This window comes from Populus euphratica, unplaced genomic scaffold (assembly GCF_000495115.2).
Source record: "Populus euphratica unplaced genomic scaffold, PopEup_1.0 scaffold20.1, whole genome shotgun sequence".
NCBI classification, from domain to species: domain Eukaryota; kingdom Viridiplantae; phylum Streptophyta; class Magnoliopsida; order Malpighiales; family Salicaceae; genus Populus; species Populus euphratica.
Window position 1 is genome coordinate 3,072,820 of NW_011499854.1, and position 23,886 is coordinate 3,096,705.

The window sequence follows — 23,886 nt, forward strand, 5'->3', positions numbered from 1 at the left end:
TTGAATTGAAATGATCCCGTAAAATAAGGTCCATGTAATACCTTTTAATCTTTATCATGATTTCTGACCACATGCAAGATGAATGGATGATGATGGTTCATGGGCAAGGTGTTCAGATTTTTTGCAAGCCCATAATTTAGTACTCGAGGAACCAATACTTGTGTCTCCAATGAGCTGTCTACTTTTACCTTCCCAAAGCCTCCACTGCCTACCACGTGGCTCCTCTCTAATGGATTTAGAAACGGCGTATAATTGACCCCGTGTCTCCAGGAGGACACGTGGAATTTGACGGTCTCCGTCATAGAGATCCGTGCTTGTCGTCTAACAGGACCACTCACTTACCTCCCCGGTTGCCTAACTCCACGACAGCGTAACGGCGCAGTGCAGTTACGTGGGACGTTAATTATCGCCATCAAAAAATGGAAAAAAAACTGTGTGCGTGGACTTGGTGGACCACGTGGAGTTCGATCCGGTGCTTAATTGGGGCCCACTTGCCAAATTTTCAAATTAGCCGTGCTTTTGTGGGGCCAGTTGTGGACACGTTGCGGAATTGTGTTGAGTGAGTGAGGACATGCAAACTTAAAGTTGACGGTTAGAAGAGGAGACTGGAAGTTCTGGAACCATAAGTCTGCGTCACTGGTTGGTTTGTTTTTTTGACGAATATGCCCCGGTCTTTGTTTTTAGTGGCCATTGAGGAGACAAATTACCTCATACTCTAAATGGGGTAGAAACAATACTGTAGTTTTTTCTACGCCACATTTTTTTTTCGGGGATTTATAATTTTTTTAAAATTATTTATATTTTTTAAAATATTTTTTATTGATTTTTTAATATTAAATTGATAAAAAATTTAGTTATGTATTTTTTTCTTTAAAATATTATAAATTACTACAATATTTTTTTATATAATATTTTTATAAATTGTTTTTTTAGAAAAATAATCTTTGTTAATTTTATTTTTCGTATCGAGCTGGCTAAAAATTTTGTTTCGTTGTTTTTTATTTAAAATATTATGGATTGTTATAATGTTTCTAGATATATTTTTGTTTGCGATAGTGTTTTCCTATATATATTTTTTTGAATTATCTTTGTCGAGTTTTTTTTTTTAATATTGAACTGATTGAAAATACAACTTTAACTTTTCCCACATTTTTTTTTATTTTTTTTAAATTGTCTTCTTCTTCTTCTTTTTTATTTTTATTTTTTTCAGAATTGTTTTTGTTGATTTTATTTTTTTAATATGAAAATAGTTGAAAATTTAGTTTTACAGTTTTTTTTCTTGAAAACACTATGGATTGCTACAATATTTTTTTACATGGTTTTTTTATGATTTTTTTTTTCAGAATTGTCTTTATCAATTTTATTTTTTTCATATTAAAATAATTGAAAATTTAGCTTCTTAGTTTTTTTTTAAATATTGTGAATTGTTACAATGTTTCCTCACGTGACTTTTTTTGTTGTGATTTTTTTAAAATTTTATTATTTTTAATATTGAGCAGATTGAAAATTACAATTATAAATTTTCTCATAAAACATTATAGATTGCTATAATATTTCTCTGCATAGTTTTTTTTCTTTTATTTTTGTTGATTTTATTTTTTTCATGTTAAGTTGATTGATAATTTAATTTTGTTTTTTTCTTTAAAACATTGTAGATTGCTACAATATTTCTCTACATGATTTTTTTGTTATGATTTTTTTAAAATTTTTCTTATTCATTTTATTTTTTAAATATTAAATTAATTAAAATTTTAATTTTATAATTTTTTTAAAAAAAGAATTATAATAATTTTTTTATATATAACTTTTTTATATAATTTTTTTAACAAATCCACAACGATACATGAACATATTACAAACCTGTGGTATCGCGCGGGGATAAAATCTATCATCATGCATTTTTGCTCACAAACCTGTAGATTCGTGACAATCCACATCAAAATTTCGTCACTTTTTTTTTTCTTGACCTTTTTTTTCTCTCTGCACTCGAAAAAAGGGTTGAAGCTGGCTGGCAGTATTTTTCTTACTAGGTTTCGAGAGGGTAAATGTTATATATATATATTACAATTTAACCACATAATGGACGTATGCTTTTAAAAATTATTATATATACAATATGATTCATCCCCTAATCAGTTAAATGTAAATTAAAATTTTTTAAATTTACAAAAAAAAATCCCAAATTATCTTCTATATTATAAAAACATGGACTATTAAGCTTCAATATTTATGTTAAGATCAGCAGCTTCACTTTATTTTTTTATTTCACTCTATTTTTTTAGTTTAGTTTATTTATTTATTTTTTAAATTTTTTAAATGACCAATTAGGTTATTTTTAAACCAACTAAATTATATTAAAGCAATTCCTATACAATTTAATTATAAATTCAGCTAGGCAAGTAATAAATTCAGCTAGGCAAGTAATCATGTTGAGGTAATTTTGTTTTGTTAATTTCATAGTTTTTTTTAGCAATTTTATCCTCAAATATTTTTTTATAATTGATTAGATTTCTTTTAAACAGAGCAAATCAACTGGATGATATATGTTGATAAAACTTTCACACAGTTTAAATTTTAAATCTAGGTTGGGCAATAAGTTGGACTATGAAGTTTTTTTTTTATTGATTTAGGCTAAATAATTTTAATAACAATATAAAATAGTTTTGTTATACTCTCAATATTTTTTATTATATTAAAAAATTAATCTGACATGTAATAATAACGAACTAACAATAAGACTATAAAATCGAAGTGCACTCTCTGCTCTTTAGAATATAGCTTTGAAATTCAATTTAACCCGTGACTCACATCATCAACTACATAGATAAACAGAGAGTCAAGAGATTAACTTATATCAATTATTTTTTTTTATTTAAAATGATGTTGTTTGAAAAAAAAAGAGAAAAAAAACTTCCTCCATTTGAAAAAAAACTGGAACATTAATCTTGGACTTGGATGGAATATCCCTCCCTCCAATTTCTTAGTGAATTTGATGTTCGCAATCTTGATTCTGCTTTCATCAATAAAACCCCCCGTAACATTTTTTTTTTTTTTTTGTAAAACTACGAAGTCAAAGAATTAGGCCCTTATTATATTATATGCTTTCCTATACAATGCAAGTCCCAGCTGGTAAATCTCTCAAGATCCAATACAAGTATAATAAATACAAAGATGAAACCGACATTCTTTTTAAATGACAAAACCAACGTATTTTAATGATTAAACACGCATTTTCTTACTAACCTAAAGCATAGTATGCACTGTTTATACATACATGCAAAATATTAGCAACGCATTATTCTAAAGTGCCTATACAGGCTGGATTAAAAAAATGAATTTATTGTATTTCCATGCAAGAATTCATTGCAGCCAATATGTATAAATAGAAAAAAAAATCACTTTACGGTGAAAAAAGCATAATTATTAAAACCTACTATGATAAATTAATTTGAAAAACTCGAGAATAAAATTTTAAATTTGATTTGATTACATTTTAAATTAAAAATAAAATATTGACTCTATTAAAGAGACAAGTTGATATATAATCCGATTAATTAATTTTATCAAAACTACCAGAACTCAAATATATGTATATATATAATTTAAATTAACCGATAACGCAATAATTAGGGGTCTTTTCAGGTCAGTTGCCCGGGTTTGACATCCATGGTAGAAGAGACAGCAAAATATCTCGGGGTGGTGGAGGAGAAAGGGAAAAGGAGCGGCACGTAAGGGTGATTGCGTAATTCCAAGGGGACGAAGGACATTGACGTCATAAGAAAAAATAACAAGGTTCCCCATTGTCCGTTAACCAAATCGAGCGGGAGGAAGAGGAGAAGAGAAAGCGACATTATTTACGTCACCGTTTTCCCCTTCCTTCCAAACATCATTAAATTTAAAAAAAAATCCTTCCCTTCCCTTCCCCTTAATAAATCCTTATTTTTGGCTTTCTCGTCCGCCCGCGCTCTTCACTCCATGTGATTAAGCATTCACAGATCACAACCTTAATCCTCTTCTTGCTCTTGTTAATCGATTTCTTCTTTTTATCACACTCTCTCGAGCCCAAACAAAGCCTGTAGCTAGTACTCTCAGAGTAAGTGCTCGTTACTGTTGATTTACGTCTGCTTAATTTTATTTTCAAGGTTAAAATATGATTACCTCTGCCAACCCAATTTATTATTTCTTGTATTCTTTTTGCTATTTATTCTTTGTAATTTGAAATTAATTCATGCTAGTCTTTTTGAACAATTTTTGGACAGTTGACAATTTTGTGAAATGTTTAAAGAACTCAGACGTCCTGGATCGAAGATAAATAATTAATCAATCAAAAGAGGATATTTACGACGCTCCCTCCCTCCCACCCCCGTCCCTCCGTTCCTCTATATATATATATATATGTGCATGCATGCATGTATTTATACTTTATATCCGTATGTATTGTATTTAAGTTGGTGTTTGTGTGCTATACATTTTTCTGCAATTTTAGATTTTTTTTTAATAACAGTCTGAATATCTGATCGTACGATATTTTTTTTCCTCTGTTTGCATGGTTTTGTGTGTGTGTGTTAATTTTTTGGATAAGCTGGTAAAATTATTAAATAAACAATTGATATCTTGAAGTACTGTAGTGTTTTATATAGGAAAAAATGTATTCCCTTTTTAGGCTTGAGATTTAACTACGTGTTAATTTGATTTAATTTTAAAGAACTTTAATCTGAATTTGATTTCGAATCGGAACAAGAGCCTTCTTCCTGGTATGATCTCAATCTCCGAGTGAACCAGACATGAGTTGGCTGCTAAACAAGTCCGAGTTTGCTGTCGAGCTTATTTATTTAGTTTGACTACAAATTAAAAATGCATATACTCTAAGATTTTTGCTTCGAGTATAGTTTGATAGGTTACTTTTGAGTAATTTATCAAAAAAGAAAAAGTTTCTCTTGAGTAATAATTAAGAAGCTGACTTATATATGCTTTCTAACAGAATCACACAAACAAAGGAAAAAATAAGGCTTCAAGTCGCTATCATTCTCACCTTTCACGGGTTAACAAACTGTTTAGTCGATATGAATTTACAGAAATTTTGATTTCAACTTCTGTGTTAAGCAGAATTTCTGACTCAAAAGGGAAGTCATGCCAAACGCCACCTAAATTGTTTTATGAGTTCGTGTAACATGTTATGCGCAGGGATTCTGTTGACGAACTTGTTCTTGAGTTAGAATCAGTTGAATTCTTGATTGAAGTAGTAGACATTCATGATTTTTTATGAAGCGTGTTAACGCAACGGTGAAAATTGTGATCATAAGAGGTCATTCTTAGCTGTGATTGATCTGTTCACAAGTTCATCAAAGTGAGTTAAAAATTTTTCAGGCTTTTTTTTTTTAATTTTTATGTTTATATGAAAGTATGAATTGAGATTGGGCTTGTGTTTATGAAATAATTAATTAAATCAAGAAGCCTACATTTAAGGAAAATCCAATGTTCTTGCTATGCAAAATTTAGCAGTCTGTCATAGCAAAGCTGTCTTGTTTTTTGAGGTCTCGTCTAGACTTGCTTGGTCCTTGGAAGAGTGGTAGTTGTTCAAACACAAGACTAGGTTCGATTTTTGTGCTTTTCCCGAGAGTCATTTTAAACTTAGTAGAATGCATATGTGCGGTCATATTGTAGTAAAGTTTCTAAGCCTTCATATCTTTCTGACGCTTTCCCTATTTAGAATTTTAGCCAGGGTCTCCAGACTCTTGCATTAAGTTTTAATTTTTCCTCTTTGTCATGTACTCCATCAACAATGTTGTTGTCATTATGGTTGTTGCCTTTTCCCCTTGGAATGTTCAGTCTTCTTTTTTTCCTGCTATATATGTGTGCTACTGACTTCTTGTATACACTTTAGAAGCTTTCAATTTATTTTTGAATGTGTTCAGCTGATTTTGTGTTCGCGAGTCTTTTCTATTCGTATGAAAGTGTATTGACTTGGGATCTCTTGCTTGTACATTTTGAACAACAGTCCAGGAGATTGTTGTTTTTACTTAGCAAGCAGCATGCAGAAAACATTGGACAGCACTGTGACGACCAATTATCCACTCTCATCCCCTTCCAAACCTTGGTGGTGTAGTATAGGGCATGATGCTATCTTCTCAAATGTCTTGGGGGAAAGTACGAAAAACTTGTCTCTTCAAGAATCCACAGATGATGGTTTAGGGACCAAGGCCAGCAAACCACATGGCAATGTCCAAATGGATGGAGGAACTGTTGCTTATAAAGAAAAACAACTCAATGCAGTGTCAGAATCAGGTGATTTTAGAATTTTGTTTGAAGGACCTTATTGGAATGATTCTAAACGTAAGCTTACTCCCTGAAGTTTAAGGACATAACTGACTTTTAGATGACATTCAGTTGATCAATCATCTTTCTATTACATTTAGGTGAGATGGGATAGAGTTAAAGAGTGCCTTGCATGATACTCTGTTGCTGAACGTTTAAACATTGAGGCAGTACTAAAATCTCACACTCAGTGGGCAATATCGTACTTCTAAATTTGGCATGCAGCTGTTACTTGTCTGCTTTATTTGTCATTTTCTCAAGTAGTTGCTTATGAAAACTATTGAATTCTGTAAGGACTTCGTGCCTTGCCCTCCAAGGGAAGATATACTTTGTATTATGATACTAATGGAGATTTTACTTTTTCTGGCAGATGGAAAATACGGAGACCATCACCATCCTCAGCAAACTGCATCCAAAACGATTCCAGCTATGGGTGTATACCTTGGTCCATCTACCCAGCTGGAACTTGTTGGCCACTCAATTGTAATCTCTCTCTCTCTCTCTCTCTCTCTCTGTGCCTCTCTCATGCATGGACACATCTAATTATAAGCAAATTATTAGCACTTGGAAGCTGTTTACGTGCAGAAATAAGAAAACATACGATGGTAAGCTTGCTTACATCACTAAGCATTGATAAGATTACACTACTTCCTTGCTGAAGGCTTTGTTTTACTCTTTTTTGAAAGAAGGTTTGGCAAGACATATTGGTGTTTGGTAGGTGTCCTTGTAGCTTGAGTTGCATTAGATGCATCTGCTAAATAAGTTATTTTGCTAACAAGATCCAAATATGTAAAAGTGTGAATATTTTTCGCTGTATTGTATACATTTTTAGCTATAAAATTTTTGGAGGTCGTGCTTAAAGCTTTTCTAGAAAAGTTATACATCATTTAACAGTTCATCGGAGAAGTAAGAAATAATGTTTTCTTGAGTGGTGCACTATGATCACAAACATTTGGGTTGCTGTAGGTTCATTCTCAATATGCTGGGCCAAATCCTGCTAGAATGGTGTTACCCCATGAAATGGCAGAAGAACCTGTTTATGTGAATGCTAAGCAGTACCATGGCATTCTGAGGCGAAGACAGTCACGCGCTAAGGCTGAGCTAGAAAGAAAACTTATAAAAACAAGAAAGGTAACTCTTTCAATGGCCATGCAAGAGTTTATCAAGTTAGGATGTGCTGGTCTGATTTTTTTACTTGTTGCTTGTTATTGTTTCAATACTTGAATACGTTGCCTGATGATGAGTGAAGAATATATGATACGGGACAATTACATTTATTCAAAGTCTTCCATAGTTACAATTTTTTTCCAGAGAGAGAGGCAGTAGATTGTGCTTGCATTATATGTAAGTGTTACATGAACTGCTCAGAGGGAAGTGATTTGGTGGAAGTAGTTATTTCACTGAGAAATTTTTTTGGAGGAATTCCAGTCCTATGTTTCTCAGAATGCTTTGTGAGCATTGAAAGACTCGGTCATGCTGGCTATTTAATGATATTTGTTCTTATAGATGTTGTACTTGCACCGTATTGTGAAACAGTAAGTACAAGGACTTAAAACTTTCAATCCTGGAAAGGTGACTTTTATGTGATCATTGATTTTGCTGAAACGATTATTGGGGACGTGACCTCTCAAAAGGATCAGATGTATATGAATGTCCAACTAGATGGCAAACTAATGGTATTTGTTCCTTCAAGCAAGATTATGAATTAAAATTCTTCAGTATGTGAATGTAGCTCCAGACTATGTTTCGAGCATTCAGTGTTTTAACTCATGCTTCACAGCCTTATCTTCACGAGTCCCGGCATCTACATGCTATGAGAAGGGCAAGAGGTTGTGGAGGCCGTTTTCTTAACACAAAGAAACCTGACACTACCAATAATACTGCACCTGATAAGCATATCAGCTCTGATGAAACTGTTTCAAGAAACTTTACCAGCTCATCAAGCTCTGGACCTGTGCCGTCTCGCTTTTCCAGAAACTCTGATTCGTCAATGAGTAAGGATGCGGAAGTAATAGAGTCTTTGTGTCAAATGCACCCTCATCAGACATGTGAGCAAAGGATGCACCCCGCAGTTTCCCAGGTATCACCTTTCCAAATTTCCTTCACTTTCAGAAAAGATGGTGGGAGAAAGGGATCGCAACGTGAACAAATTATGGTGATTGAGTAGGCCTCTCAGTTGAAACTTCCAGCACAAGGAGTTAGGGTCTCTCCAGCATTGTTAATTGTATGAAAGCCCGTTTAGCTGAAAGGTGTGGCGGATTCTACCGAACTCTGAGAAATCAAGGCGCCTCTTGATTGTGTTTGCTTATTCACTCTTGAGACGCAGTAAGGATTTGTTGTGCGTATGTCTTTACAACTCTATGCTTTCTTGCTTGCATCCTGTTGAAGGTGTTTCTTCGATCATTAAGGATTGTTTATAACCATTTAGAAAAAGCTAGAAACATCGACCCTGACTCACTTGGTGAGGAAGACTATATATATCGTTGGCAAATCATTCTTGGCTTATTGTTTGTCACTTTCTTTTCCCAGTTTATGTAAAATTAGTTCATGTAATCTTGGAATATTATATTGATCTTTTTGTGAATCCATCTGTCATGGTGTGGATGGTATGGTCAGTCTTGAAGTTTTAAATTTAGTCTCCATGCATAAAACCTAAAAAACTGACCGGAGATACTCTGGAGCAAGTCCAACACGGAGAGTACCAATCAAGAGATTCTCGAGGGGTGATGGAAGGAGAAAATGTTAGTAACCAAGCCAAGAAGAAGATGAAGGGGATTAGCAGATAAAGCTGACAGAGAAGAGAATGATTCACCCGAATCCTTCCTCAACATTCATTAATTTTTTTCCATGTTTTTTCTTTCTATTCTCTTACAATCATGCAGTAGTAACAGAAGTGCCTTCCTACAACTTAGGGAATCCGAACATTACTGATTGAGCTACTCGTGTCAGGTCTTATAACTAAAAGGAAAAGATAAATGCTCTGCATATAACTAAACAACAGCTGCAATAGTCGAAGGTCCTCGGCTTAGTATTGATTCTTTGCTTCTTTTTCCTTAATTCAACTGTGTTTCTGCTCCCTGTAACAATTTCCCCTCCTTGAAAATGCCCTTGAGAAATTGTGGAAGTCTTAGACAAAGATCATCAGCGAACTCCTAAGTGGCATCTGATGAAGAGAGACCCTTCCAGTGAACCAGGACTTGAGTGGTAGCTTGATTTTTTCGTTTCACCATCCTCCTGTCCTGTATGGCTTGTGGGTGAGATGGCTTGTGGGTGAGGGGCTATTTCGCAAGGAAGTGCTGGTAATTTAGATTGTACCACCTAGTTTCCTACGTGCGTCTTCAGCCTCTCAAGGTAAAGAGATCTTTCCAATTGCTCCTTGTTCGGTCCAATTATGTATAAGATATCTTTTTGCCCATATTTCGTTCATGATATGTACTGATCAAGTAATGTCAATTTACCATCAACTTGGTGGTTTCGGGTCTCAGAAGCTTTGCTGAGCGAAATCCTCAGTGATACCCATTTTGATAAACTTTAACTCATTTCAGAACTTTACATGTTGACTTTTTTTTCCTCATATTCACCGGAATTCCCGACATCTTTCTTGTCTTTGTCATTTGCCTCATTGAGATCTTCATCAGCAGTTTTACAGAAAATATCAACTGCGTTCTTCTAATAAATCTCTTTTTGATTGTTTTTAAGATGCTATGTTGTTGAAGCATTTCTCGTGAAACATTGAGCGGTAAAGTGTCAGAATCAATGAGACCCTTCAAAAAGTTCAGATGTTATGGCAAAAGTCCATCAAATTCATCTGAGATGAAGACTCGTCTAACATAAAATTTCAGGTTGGCTTTATTAGTGTGTAATAACTCTCATATAGATCACGAGGAGACTTTGATTGGGGAAACCCCTTTGGTTCTTTGAATATGTCCTGGTATGATCCCAGCATAAGGTGATAGAGTAGTAGATACTGAATACAACACCCTTTCAGCTTTTTTCATGATCTTAAACTGCACAAACTGACCTCTGCTAGTTGATTTGAATTATCCAATAGGATGTTAAGTTGCCCGAATCTAATAGTTTGTAGCTTAACAGGATTATCACCCTTAAGTCCTACTTCCCGACCCTCCCACTTAACCATAAATCTTTGTAGTTAGTTATAATGTTGTCTAACATGACCACCTATTGTATCCCTAGTACCATACCATAGTTTTTTAGCTCCACAACAAATGCATTATCTAAAAAGCTAACCCCTTGTATTTTCCATCTGAAATTTATGCACACATTGCCCCCACCATTTGCTACTGTCAATGGCTTGATGGTCGTAAGGTTGCATAGTAGTTTGTTGGCCACTTGTGTAATGATGAAGTTATGGGTGCTGCTAGAGTCCACTATGATGAAGAGTGGATGTCTGTCAACCCTCCCCCGTCACTCTTCGAGTGTGAAAACCTGAGATCCCTTTTAAGGAATTGATTTAAGTGTGGGGAGTGATTTATTCATAATCCAGTCCCTGCCCATGGTTAGCATCTTCTTCATTGTCTCTTTCATGATCAACAATGCATAGTGAGTAGAGCTTTTTATTCTTGTATTTATGCCTTGGTATGAGTTTCTCATCACACCATAAACACAATCCATTTGCTTTTCTTTCCTCTAAATCTCCATTCTTCATTGAATTGATAGGTTGCTTATTTGGTGGATTAATGTAATTTAGAGTAAGAGTATAGGTAAGAGGCCAGTTTGGGATGGGCTTGGAATAATAAGGGTTGATGAGAATATATTTTTATGTGTTATTAGGTGAGGATTGAGTTTGGTTTGTGTAACTTGTGTATTAATTTGGGAAGAATGTTTGTAGTGGCTTAAATGAGAACATCCGGAGGTTAGGGTGTTTTCTTGTAATGGAGTTAGGTTGCAGATTTGTTTTAATGCCTTGGAATAATTTTGATAAAAATTTTTATGTCAACCTCTAACCCTACTATGAAAAGTACCATAGCTTAACCATCTAGGTGGTGGCCAAGTGGTAAGAGCTTGGGATCAAGGGGTTTGCTCCCTATGTGGTCTCAGGTTCGAGTCCTTGGTTGCTCATATGATGTCCACCACTAGGCCAAGCCCTAGTTTGCGGTTAGGGGGGTTAAGGTGTTTTCTTGTAATCGAGTTAGGTTGCAGATTTGTTTTAATACCTTGGAATCAATTTTGATAAAAAATTTTATGTCAACCTCTAACCCTACTATGAAAAGTACCATAGCTTGCTTCTTTCTAATTTATCTCTATTCTATAATATATCAAAATTCTTTATATAGACTTCCGGGCTTTCTGCTTATCTCAGATCCACAAGTTTTTCCAATGAGTACTACTGACTCTCAAATCTAGAACACAAAACATCTACATATTCTTTATGTTATTCCCTCATTTTCTAAATTTCTCATGAAATCTTGATGTTAATACAAGACCATGGCTTCTAAATACCTTATAGATAGTAAAAAGCTAGTTTAAATTTGTCAGAATCATTAATCTCCTCTATTTCAGAATATTAATTACATTTATACAAGTAGTATTTGCTCCCCATTCCAATTCGACTTGTAACATGCTCTTAAAAAACAAAAAGAAAAAGGTTGTCATATGTGCAATCCTTCGCATTGTGTTCTTTTTTTGTGCTGTAGCTAAGCCCATCAAGAATGTCTTATCATAATTCATGCGATCTTGGGAAATTGGGTGGTTGTAGTGGTAATTCTTAATTATATTTGCAATGCATCCTGGGCCTCTCATGAAAAACTCAAATGGCCTATCAAAGCCAGCAGATCATACAATCAACACATTCAGTTGAATGTGATCTAAACGGGAGAAGAACGAGGGCTCGAAAAGAAATTGCCCAGCAATCCTAGAGATTATCACCATCCTGCTCCCTGGTCCCAGCACGAGTGGGGGGAAGAGATAGCTTTTTAGATTTTGAATTTATTTTTTTAGAGATTATTATTAATTTTAAAATTATTAAAAATTTATATAGTTATTAACTTTAAGCACAAGAAATTGAAGTTAGTGGTGGAGCCAAAAATATTTAAATAAGAGGAAGAGTTATTAATAAATGCTTTATATTATATATTATATAGACATGTGTTATATTTAGAGAAATCAATTTGAAATACATGTATGAACTCATGTTAAACAAAATTAATTTAAAAATATTTTTAAAGTGAAAAAATCTTATATTATAATTATTTTTTTCAAGTTTTTATATTTTAAAACTGTTTCATAATGACTTTATTATTAATTTTGTTAAATATATTCTTTCTCAATATATACAATTAAATTTTCATTTATCTATTTCTAAATTTTTCAAGGATTATTGAAATTATTGATAACAATTCTTTGTTAACTTGTTGTTTTGTACAAGTAGGTTAAATATAAATATAAATATTTTTTATTGTTTTTAATTTTTTGAATTGTTCAGTATTTTATTTCTAATCACTAATAAGTTGATCACCATAATTTTTCATATGAAATTCATAACAAAATATATATTAATTTATCAAAACTCATTTCAATTCATATTCATATGCATATAATATTGTTCATACATATATTAATTTAACAAATCTATAAATTATCATAAACTTTAATATTTTTAATAACTAATTATTAAGGAGTAAAATTAAAATTAGACAATTGAATAAATTAAAAAATAAAGGAAACTCACCTAAAATATAAAATATAATATATAAAAGTTATTTATATTACTGAAGTAATTAATAATTTAGGACTTGAAGAGAAGTTTTATAGAAAAAGGAGAGATAGGAATAATAATTCAAGAAAAAAAAGAAGAAAAGCTTGCATCAAGTAGTAGTTAATAAAAAAAATTAAATTTATTAAGTTATTATATTAAAATTTTAAAATAAAAATATTAAAAAAAAGATTAAAGAGGCAATTGCTCCCTAATCTTTATTGTGGTTCCGCCAGTGTATAAAATGACTCAAACACTCGCGGACAAAAACAAAAGGCAAGGAAGCCTCTTCATCCCACGAAGCTTTGGCATGTTTTTGGACCCAATACGTGGAACAAATCAAACCTCAAAAGTTTCTTGTTTTTGTTGTGTTTTCGCAAATATCTAGTGATATAAATCTTAAAGCATGCATTTCATAAGAAGCTTCTTCACATGGCTTGCACCACAAGACCAGACCAGCAAATCAATGACTGGCAGAGCCACAGAGAGGAACCCTGGGACCATGACGACTCCAACAGAAACATAGCAAGTGCAGCTCCATGTCTTTGTCACAGCACAATTGAGATCCGAACAAAGGCAATGCCATTCGCCAGACTTCTGGTGACTTTGTCACAGCACAATTGAGATCCGAACTAAGGCAATGCAATTCGCCAGACTTCTGGTGACCATGCCATGTCAAGCCAATTTGACCAGTCCTTTTAGCGAGCACTCTGTCGATGTCCATTTGCACAGATATCTTCGAAGAACAGCTTGTAATAAAGCAGAATCATTTGTTATTCTCTCTTGACGGATCCTTAGTTGTCATGACAAATTGATTAGCCCACTTACCTAGAACAAAACACAACCTTCTGATTCTGTTCATTTCTAATGGCACCCACAGTTCCAAAGGCATGGTCCTGATTTTCTGTCTGTACAATCCACCGTCAGCTTCACTTGGATCGCCTTGGCCACTATGAAAAAACCGGAAGGATAATTTAGTAAGATTTCGGTTGTTTTCGGTATAGTACGGTGTGATCTATGTTTTATTTGAATTATAAATTTAAAAATATTTAATTAATCATCATATCATACATCACGGTTCATTAAAAAATTTCTTGCAAAACTTTAATTAAAAAAACCGCAAAAGTTACGGGAGAAAAAGACCATTATAGCCTTTGATAGCAGGATTTGAGATTTGATTTATTACCATTTAGTCTAAAGATTATAAAGAAGAAACAGCTGTAAGAATAAAAATATTACATGGTCTCACATTCCAATTAAAGTTAATCTTTAATGCGAATCGATAGATTCTTTTCATCAATTTGGCAAAAGATAGAGGGGAATCTTTTAGTTGCAAACCTTGTACCATGTAATAATTCTAAGAATGGATACCCTTGCTAGTGGATTTAAATTCCAATTAAAGAATTGTTCTTGATTCTAACCTTCTGGTCATGGTGTGGAGCCAAGTTATCAAAATGGAAATGTTCTTTATTACTTTATGATCACTGTGTGATAACTCGCACTAACTTTATCAAGTTGGTATGGAGCCATTGGCTGGTGAAAATTCAAGGATTCCTACCTAAAAGAGGTTAAAGTCAGCTGCTAATTCCTCCGACACAGTCCCTAATCTCTTCCCCTCTCTTAAAATAGTCGGTCACTATTGACCTTTTCCAAGTCTTTTAACACCCAGAATATCTTCCGATTATCTACATAAGGGTTTTTTTTTTTTTCAATTAGATTTTAATCAGGCCATCCATCTCCGAATTGTTACATTTGTAAAGAATTCTTTTCTTACATTCTTTATTTTATTTAAATTAAACTTGAAATGATAAAAGTATAGAAATTGATCTGAATATTATTCCAAAAGCATGATAAAATTTCCTTATAATAGATAATAATTAAAAAAAAACTAAAAAATCAGTGTTTTACTGCACATAAAACACATGATATGATATTGTGAATTGCAATAATAAAATTATAATTTTAACTATCCTATAAAAAAAAAAATTGGATTAGCTATTAGAGGCCAAACAATATTCTAAAATGATTCATCATTTATTATTAGATTGATTGACACTAAGCATGCTTTTTTTTTCACTTTTTTTTCACAATATAATTATTAAGTTACCTTTACATGATGGATTTCATTAACTGTATTTCATGAGATTTTTTGTATTTTACTTTTCCAAAGTACAACAAAATTTTTAAATTACACCTATAAGCAAAATTCCTTTAACTTGCATCTAGGATTTTTTTAAAATATTTTCATCATGATTTTTAGTTATAATTAACTTGACTAAAAAGTAATTTTATATTTTAATAAATATAATATTATTAAAAAAATAGTTTACGCACATGAATTTTTCTCGCGTTCTTTGAGCAAATCCATGCAGTGTTGTCTGATAGAAAAACAACTTTCAAGATAACAATGGAATTGTCTAGGCGGCCCCTACATCACAAGGTGGCGTGTGTGGTCAAATAATTTGTGATTTGGTATTGGTGGCTTTTTTTTATTCTTTTATTCTTTTTTTTCTTTTCCTTGATTTTCATGTTTAATTCTTTAAATTTTTAAAACAATTCTTCAATTTATTTTTCATTCAAATTTGATTATTTTTTTAATTATTATTACTTTTATTTGAAATAATTAATAAAATAAATATTTTTTTAATTTTATCTTCTGATTGTTTTTTTTATATATATTAATATTCATTTTATCTAAGATAATTTTTAAAATTTAATTTTTTTTACAATTTTATCCTCCTCCAGTTTTTTCCCATCTAGATTTGATTATCATTCTTTTTATTGTTATTTTTTTTAACTTTAGCATATTTTTTAAATTGATATTTTTTTTCAATTTTATCTTTCAATATTTGGTTGGAAATTAAACTTATTGTTCAAGCCCAATGTAAGATTTTACCAGTTACGAGTTTATGAGATTAACTTAAATTTAAAAGATTTATTTGGGTTTGCTATATTTATATTTTTCCTTTTTAAACTCATATTTTTTTAAGTTTCACCCTTCACTATTTATTTAATTAGCGATTAGGCTCTGTTATATTTTTTTATTTGCTTCATGTATCATTTTTCACTAATCTTGAAATGACTTGAGTTATTTTAGATCTTTTTATTTGTCATTCTTAGTTAAATTTTGTATTCGAATTAAATTAAATTAATTGATTAAATTTAAGAACCAAATATTCACTTTATAATATTTTGTTTGGTTTGCTTTTCAGATTGTTACTCTAATAACACAAATGATCTTTTTTGGTGTTATTGTGAATTCTTTTGCAGTGACATTAGAATTATATTGGTGAACTTTTTATTATTATTACTATTATTATTATAGGGTGGTGTTTATGGTAGAGCGATGACCAATTAAATGATATTGAAAATTATTTTTTATGGTTAAATATTGTCAATTTATTTCTATTTTATTAATATATTTTAAAATTAACCAAATTTATTAAACTTAATAAATTCAATTATCTAGATTCCATATTTTTTTTTACCTTTTAAGAGAATACCGGTGTTGCCCATAGCTTATGATACCTATCTAGTTGATCACTAGAAGTTATGGTAGGAAGCACGACATCTAGATCATTTTGGACCACACCTTAAACCAAAAAAATAAATAAATAAATAAATTGCAGCGACTCTTATAGCAAAAGATGAAAATAATTTGATCATCGTACCAATTGGGAATACCGGGTTGGTAAACCATAAACAATCAAGCGTAGCATCTGAATCTGTGAAATGTTTCTGTTACCAAACTACTTCAGAACGATTCCTTGTTTTCTGCTATTTTGAATTGCAAGCGGAAAGCGTTAGGTCTTAGACCATATAGTAAAAATAGGAATATTCCGCCTTCATTGTCAGTCAGTTCTTAATTGCTGTACAATCAATTGAAAACGACAAAAGCAAGTTAAGTCAAGTGGCATAGCCACCAGGCCAATCACAGGTTGCCTATTGTTAGTCAACTTGTAGTGAATTCTTCATGAGATCTGGATTCAAACGCAATCTCCAACGCATCTTCCAGCCCTTCATCTTCACGCAAACGCAATCTTGAAAAGGTCCCCCATGAAAGACACAAGCCTTTTCCAAAAGGCAGAGCTTTTAACAAGTATTAAAATTGCGAACTTGATGAGCATACTTGACCATATGCTCAAAAGATGACAAATTGACGCATATAATGTAGACTGGATACATAAAACCAATGAAAACCCACTTCACCTTCAAATAAAAAAAAAGTGTTCTTTCAAGCAATGTAGTGTAAGAAACTCGTACAAATATGGATTGGCACTGACATGGCTATTACCTCCTCAAAATCTCAAATCTGCTTTCCTCGGGGAAAACTAGTCATGTTAATAACAATATGATAGCGAATACGCACATTTTTGCCGACAAATCATAAATCATCTCACTGGCTGTAAAGGGAATAGTAATTGATTAACTGTTCAAACATTAATCCCAAGTCGTCGCCGTTCAAAAACAAGTAAAGAATGGGAAAAAAAAAATGGAGGATATCAAGGTATGGGATTATTGCCGAAAACCATGTCTAGAGCTGTCACCATTCACTTTCTTAAGAATATAAAGCAAAGACGACTCGAAATTTTTAAACTTTGTGTAACCATGTTAGTATCAATGAGGCTGGACTCATTAGCTTGGTTGATTGATCCCATTCAAGCCATCAGAAAACGAGTCAATGGCGTACACGTCAAGCCCTCTTGTCCGTCCAGGAGCTCCTCCCTTGAGTGAGGATACATCCAAAACTATCCTGCTCAGCACAAATCACGGTAGTTGCAAGTCAATAACCAAAGCAGTTGAAATTAAAAATATTGAAGAAGAAAGATAATGGAACTTACAAGTTCTTTGATGCTTTCTTTAGTTCAGGTGTTCCACAGTTTATGATAATCTTGTTATCCATTTTCGAAACGGAATGGTCTGTAGGCAGATCAATCCCTTGGGGTGCTGGATTGACAGCAAGATATTAGCTACAATTTCTAAGACATTAAAAACTTGCGATGTCATGGATTTATTTATGATGGATATCTTACCTGATCTCTGGGTAGCTGCAGCAGCTCCATCTAGCCCAAGGAGTTTCTGCACCAAATCAGACAACACTACCCTGAATATAAAGCATTCGGAAGTAAACTCCACATGGATGCAATGCCAAGCAGCACAGTATTACCTTAAGGCTCTCATAACACTCATCCAGATTATCATTATACAGGATATGATCAAAGATGCCCGAAGAATGTCCTTGCTCCATCTCTGTTTTCGCATTTCGGAGTCTCTTAAGAATCTGCTCCTCTGTCTCAGTGCCTCTGTCGATCAGATTCAAGTTAGAACAAGTGCAGGAAAATACAAGAATGGTTAGAGTTGATGTTAAATTCTGACTCACCTTGAACGCAGGCGTTTCTCAAGCTCAACCATTGAGGGGGGACAGATAAAGATGAAAATTGCTTCCAGGGAACTAGCCTTCACAGATCTTGCCCCTTGAACATCTATGTCAAGAATGCATCTCTGCAGCCCAAATGAAATACTTTATAAATGAGATTCTCAGAAACACATTTCAATTTTGCAGATGAAAGTAATTTGATTTAAGTTGAGGTCTTTCTTGTTAGAAAAGGTCCTTTATATGGCTTCTTAAAACATTCAGCAAAAGCAACATTCCAGATTCACTATCATTTCTTGGTTGGTCCAGTACCTAAATACCATATGAATTAAGTCCCCCCCCCAAAAAAAAAAAAAAAAAAAGAATCTGCTTTCTGGTCAGAAGAGTACAGGACTTTAATTGATATATGATACCATCAGCGGGATTAAGCATTCCTGAGTTTCAGTAGGTTCACCATAGTTGGATATTGCCCATGGTTAATAATAGCCAAAAAACTCTAGCAATCAATAACCTACAACCATTTATCATGGCTCCTACAATATATTTTATTTCATGAAGATTTATACATGGAGGAGAAACAGAAATATTCACCTTCCCCACATCTGTTACCACCTCAACAGCTTCGATACTGGTCCCATACAGATTTCCATGAACAGAAGCATACTCAAGGAATTTCCCATCTTTTATCTCTTTCTCCATAATACTTCGCTCAGTGAAATGGTAATGAACCCCATCCTTCTCCATGCATCTTGGTGCACGGGTTGTGTGGCTTACAGAAAAACCAAACATAGATGGGAATTCCTTCATGAGCATGGATATTAATGTTCCCTTGCCCACTCCAGAAGGACCACTTATGACAACTGGCTTCTCAGCATAACCCCTTGCTCCCTTACTCCAGGCAACAACATCAGTCCCCTGAATTTTTTCCTGCTCCCTAACAAACCGAGTATCCACCTGCCAAAATAAAAACAAATTAGTCATCTGAAGCAAACGCAATTAGGAATCATGTAAAAGTTGCATTCAATGTATTGACAGTGTTTATCCATTTAGGTTCCACACCACGTGTAAATCAAACATATTGTATTCCAAATAGAATTCAAGATCAGTTTAGTTCACACTTTTGGAGAGTGATGAAAATGTTATAAGGGTTGTTGTTGATCATTTAGGTGCTACTTTTTTGTGATTTCAGAAGCTGTTGGGAACATAACAAAATCTTAATATTTACCTTGTTGAATCTCAAGAAGTTTGGGAAATACCAACCTCAAGGAACCAAATGCAGTCATCCGGGGTGGAACCCTTCTTAACTATCAAGATACGATCATCATTCAACGATACAGCTGAGAGGCCTTTGCATGTGTTAGGTTTTGTTCCCAGCACGATAGGAGTTACCCTGAAAAAGTGGAAAGTTCTATCACAATTAGCAATCCCAACTCTAAACTAGAACCCCGATGAAGTAACGCTCACTAAGGCAGAGTTATCAGCTCACCATTTGCCAGTAGTTTTGTCAAATATTTGAACTTCAACAGACAATGTGGACTCATCATTGCCACCACCAATCACATACTGCCCAAAAAAATTCCCGATCAGCTAGAGCATTAACCGGATTGACCAAAACAGGGAATAAGGTTTGTTTTAGATGAGAGTCAAATCAAAGCAACAAGCTCACTTACAGTTTTATCCCCGATGGTTGCGGTGGTCTTGCAGCCTTTGGATTTTGAGCCAAATCCATCCTGATTCTGCAGAAGATTATCAACAACGAAAGCTGGGGCTTCTCCCTGATGAACAAAACCGAATTAAAAAAAAATAGATCACAAAAAAGCAATCAAATGAATCCACATTCCCTGGTTAATAAATAATAGCATTGCCTCATGTTGTTTTACATCTCCTTTGACCAATTATAACCCAGTAGAACATAAAAATTAAATACATAAAAGCTCACCATGGAGAAACTATGTCTCCAATGCAAGATCCTCCTGATCAATAAACATGGAAAGATAAGAGATCAAATAAAAAAAGATGCATATTTCTTGATCTAGCATTATAAGTAAACTTAAAGGCACAAAAAAAAAAACCAAAAAAAATACAAGGCAAGCAGCAAAAGATTTGAGCAAAAAATCCAAACTTGAAAACAGCAAAAACAAAACTAATACCAAAAATAAAAACCCAGATGTAATTTAGCAATCTCAATGCCATAGCAAAAATTAAACAATTCATTCAAATTAGTTTTTTTTTTTAAAAAAAAATCACCTAAAACCCCATATCTAGAAAAAATAAAAACGAAACAGCTACAAACAATTAAGAAAGGAAAAGGGTCAATGACATCAAAACTAGAGGGAAAAAAAACAAAAATCACTGGTAAATTCAAAACCTCCCCAGTACAGCAAGAATCTGCGGATCAAGCCATTGACATGGGCTAAAAAACCCAAAGAAGCAAAAGAAAAAAACAGTCTAAAACAAATAAAAAAACCATAAAAGGATTGAGACCCACAATTATACCTGTGTGTATAAGCAGAAAAAATTCAGCAAGAAACAATCCTTTGAATGTCAAGCTGGTTATATTTGTCAAGGAGGTAAAGTTTTGTTCTTTATGAAGGGTATAAGGTAGGCTTTTTTTGTCAAAGAAGAACGAGCTTAGGATAGAAGAAGAAGCTGAAAGACAATTTGCATTTGAGGAGGCTTGTGTTCATATTTGTAGGCGGTTGAAGAGAGAAAGAAAGCTTTTCAGAGAGAGAAAGAGAGAGGGTGGTGGCTTAGAGGTCGCATTCAATTCACGAAACCACGAGACCGGCTCTTATTTTCTAGACTCTTTTTGGAATGAAATGTAAGGTCCCTATGAAGCTTCTTTTTTTAGTTTTATTTATTTTATTATTTTACCTCTTTTCTTTTTCTTTTTCTTTTTATTTATTTATTTGAGTTCTTCAAAAAAAAAAACAATCAAATATAGGGCCTAAAATCGAAACTAGCACCGACTTATGAGGTCGTGGTAGGTTGCGTAATTTGTAAAAGTGGCGCTGCTTTGTTGGTATTTTGAGTTTTGGTTGAATTTTTTTAAAAAAATTAATTAGTCTAATTTTATGTTTTGAAAGTGTTTAGAAAAATAATTTTTTTTATTTGTTTTAAATTGATGTATTTAATATTTTTAAATTATTTTGATATATTAATATTAAAAATAAATTTTAAAAAATAAAAAAAATATTTTAATATATATTTAAATAAAAATTATTTTGAGTATAATTACTACGATAAACAACTTTAAAAAGCTTAATTTTTGTCCTTTTTAAATTTTATTTCTTATTCAAGTATCATAGCTTTCAAAAATTAGATTTTGTATATTTAAACTAAATAATATTTTTTTTTCACAATTTCCCCTTAAATTCAAAATAATAGTTTGGGTTTCAATTGTTGGGTTTGGTTGAAGATTATATGAGGTATTAATGGGTATTGGTCTTAAAAATTCAAAATTCAAGATCGTTATAAAAAAATATATATAAAAAAAAGAATAAATACCAAGTCTAGTTTACATTTGGTTAAATAAAAATAGAGGAGTGGAAGGTTTTTTTTAACGAGCTGGCAATAATTATAAAAATTAGAATATATTTATATTATGTATCTATTATTTCAGTTATAAAACAATATATATATATATATATATAAATATATTTAAATAAACAGAATTTATATGATAAAAGACCAATTAATTCATTATGAAAAACAAAATAATTTTAAAGTGGATTCGTTACCGAACCAAAAAAACAATTTTACAAAATACTTTAAATATAATATTTTATTATATAAATCCATTAATTATAAAAATAAAAAAAATTCATATATTTATGAATTACCATAAATCAATTGATATTGATACTTTATCACATTAGCTTTTATAATATGATTTATAGACCTTATATATATTGAACTTCTATATCATTGATATTTTTTTGCTCTCTTTCTCTCACCCTTCCATTTATCTGCATAATTTTTTTATTTTGCTTTACATTTTAAAATTATATTGGTTTTTAATTTATTTATACAAAAAAGATCTCATAATGACACAAATAATTTATAGATTATAAATATCCATTAGATTTTGATTTATAAAATTAAGTCAATATTTTACATCTAAGCAGACTGGCACGTATAGAAGTCTTCAGCATTGTACCTCACAGGGTTTACCAGTGACCTATATATAAATAAATAAATAAGGGTAAATTTCTTTGTTAAAATATATAAAATATTTGTAATATTAGAATTAAAGAATTCATAAAACTTTTGCCATTTGCGGCTCAATTTAAAATTTAAATTTTGGTGATTAAAAATAATCATCGTCCATCAATTAACCACTTACATTAATATAAATAAAATACTTTATTTTGATATAAACTAATTTTTTATCTACGGGGAAAAAAAAAACTTGCATGTGCTGGAAATGGTTTTGATCTCTTTAAGTTTTAAATCCCTTTTAAGGAACTGTTGGAGAAAAAGAAACAAGCTTCCATTGTTAACATGATGTTAATTATTATTTAGCCCACATAGTTTATTAAAATTAATTAATTAATTCTTGAAACATTAAAAATAATTAAATAGTCCATTAACTAACATTAATCATCCATCCTACCCCCTTCTCTTTTCTTCATATAGTTTTATAAAACAATAGAATATAAAGAAATTTAAGAAAAAAGACATGAAATTAATGAAAGTACTAAATATATCATTCTTAAAAATTGTAAAGAATATTACATGAATTGAGATATAAATAACTCCAATAATCAAGATGAAACAAAACTTGGGCAACAAAAAGTGTGAAAAAGACTCCTTGAATCCTCAGACATGTGGATGTCGGTGAAGGTATGTTAGAGATAAAAAAAGATGGTTTTTTATTTTCTTTTTAGGGGTGATGTTGTGGGGCAGGACATTAGGGATCTCAAATTTTTCGATGGGCCAACTCACCGTAGGCAACTTGTAAAACAAAATCATCTTTAGGCACGTATTGTTTCTAAGAAAGTTATTTTTTTTAAAGTGAATTTCAGAGAAAATAAATTCTTGAAAAGTAAAGTATTTTCTGATGTTTGGTAATGTTATAGAAAATGAACTGGAAAACACTTTCCAGTATTTGGTTATGTCATGGAAAATGAACTGGAAAAAAATTTATTAATATTTTATTTTTCTCAAGTTTATTAAAATAATAAGGAATAAATTTTACAAATTAAAAAGTTGAATAATAATGAAATTGAAAAAAAAATTCATAAATTATCTCAAATAAAATAAATAATAATCAAAATAATAAAGATCAAATCTAAAAAAAAAGATGAAGAAATTAAAATAATAATAATTAACATTTCATAAAGTATTTCAAATAAAATAAATAACAATCAAAAGAATAAGGACCAAATTTGATTGAAAAAATTTTTAATAAAAAACTAATAGGAGAAACGCAAATAACAATTATAAAAATAAGGACAAAATTAATATAAAAATTAAATTTTAA

General features: G+C 31.9%; 2 protein-coding genes and 1 long non-coding RNA gene across 3 annotated transcripts; 1 reads left to right on the forward strand and 2 right to left on the reverse strand.

Annotated features, from left to right (window-relative positions):
• Positions 1–4,046: 4,046 nt before the first annotated feature.
• Positions 4,047–6,070, reverse strand: LOC105122753 (uncharacterized). The gene is made up of 2 exons (XR_841745.1): positions 5,987–6,070; positions 4,047–4,093 (listed from the first exon to the last, which is right to left on the reverse strand). It is a non-coding gene; the product is annotated as an uncharacterized LOC105122753 (long non-coding RNA).
• On the forward strand, positions 4,451–8,919 carry LOC105122751 (nuclear transcription factor Y subunit A-10-like). The gene is made up of 4 exons (XM_011022040.1): positions 4,451–6,285; positions 6,686–6,798; positions 7,282–7,446; positions 8,096–8,919. Exons 1-4 carry the CDS (start codon positions 6,033–6,035, stop codon positions 8,480–8,482), a joined length of 918 nt encoding a protein of 305 aa, XP_011020342.1. The 5' UTR covers positions 4,451–6,032; the 3' UTR covers positions 8,483–8,919.
• A 7,931-nt stretch (positions 8,920–16,850) lies between these two features.
• Positions 16,851–21,191, reverse strand: AGK2 (guanylate kinase). Its single transcript, XM_011022041.1, has 11 exons — positions 20,898–21,191; positions 20,341–20,374; positions 20,072–20,176; positions 19,888–19,964; positions 19,662–19,791; positions 18,993–19,355; positions 18,408–18,529; positions 18,195–18,330; positions 18,061–18,106; positions 17,869–17,974; positions 16,851–17,780 (listed from the first exon to the last, which is right to left on the reverse strand). The coding sequence occupies exons 2-11, from the start codon at positions 20,341–20,343 to the stop codon at positions 17,663–17,665; spliced, it is 1,206 nt and encodes a 401-aa protein (XP_011020343.1). The 5' UTR covers positions 20,344–20,374; positions 20,898–21,191; the 3' UTR covers positions 16,851–17,662.
• Between the last annotated feature and the right edge of the window lie 2,695 nt (positions 21,192–23,886).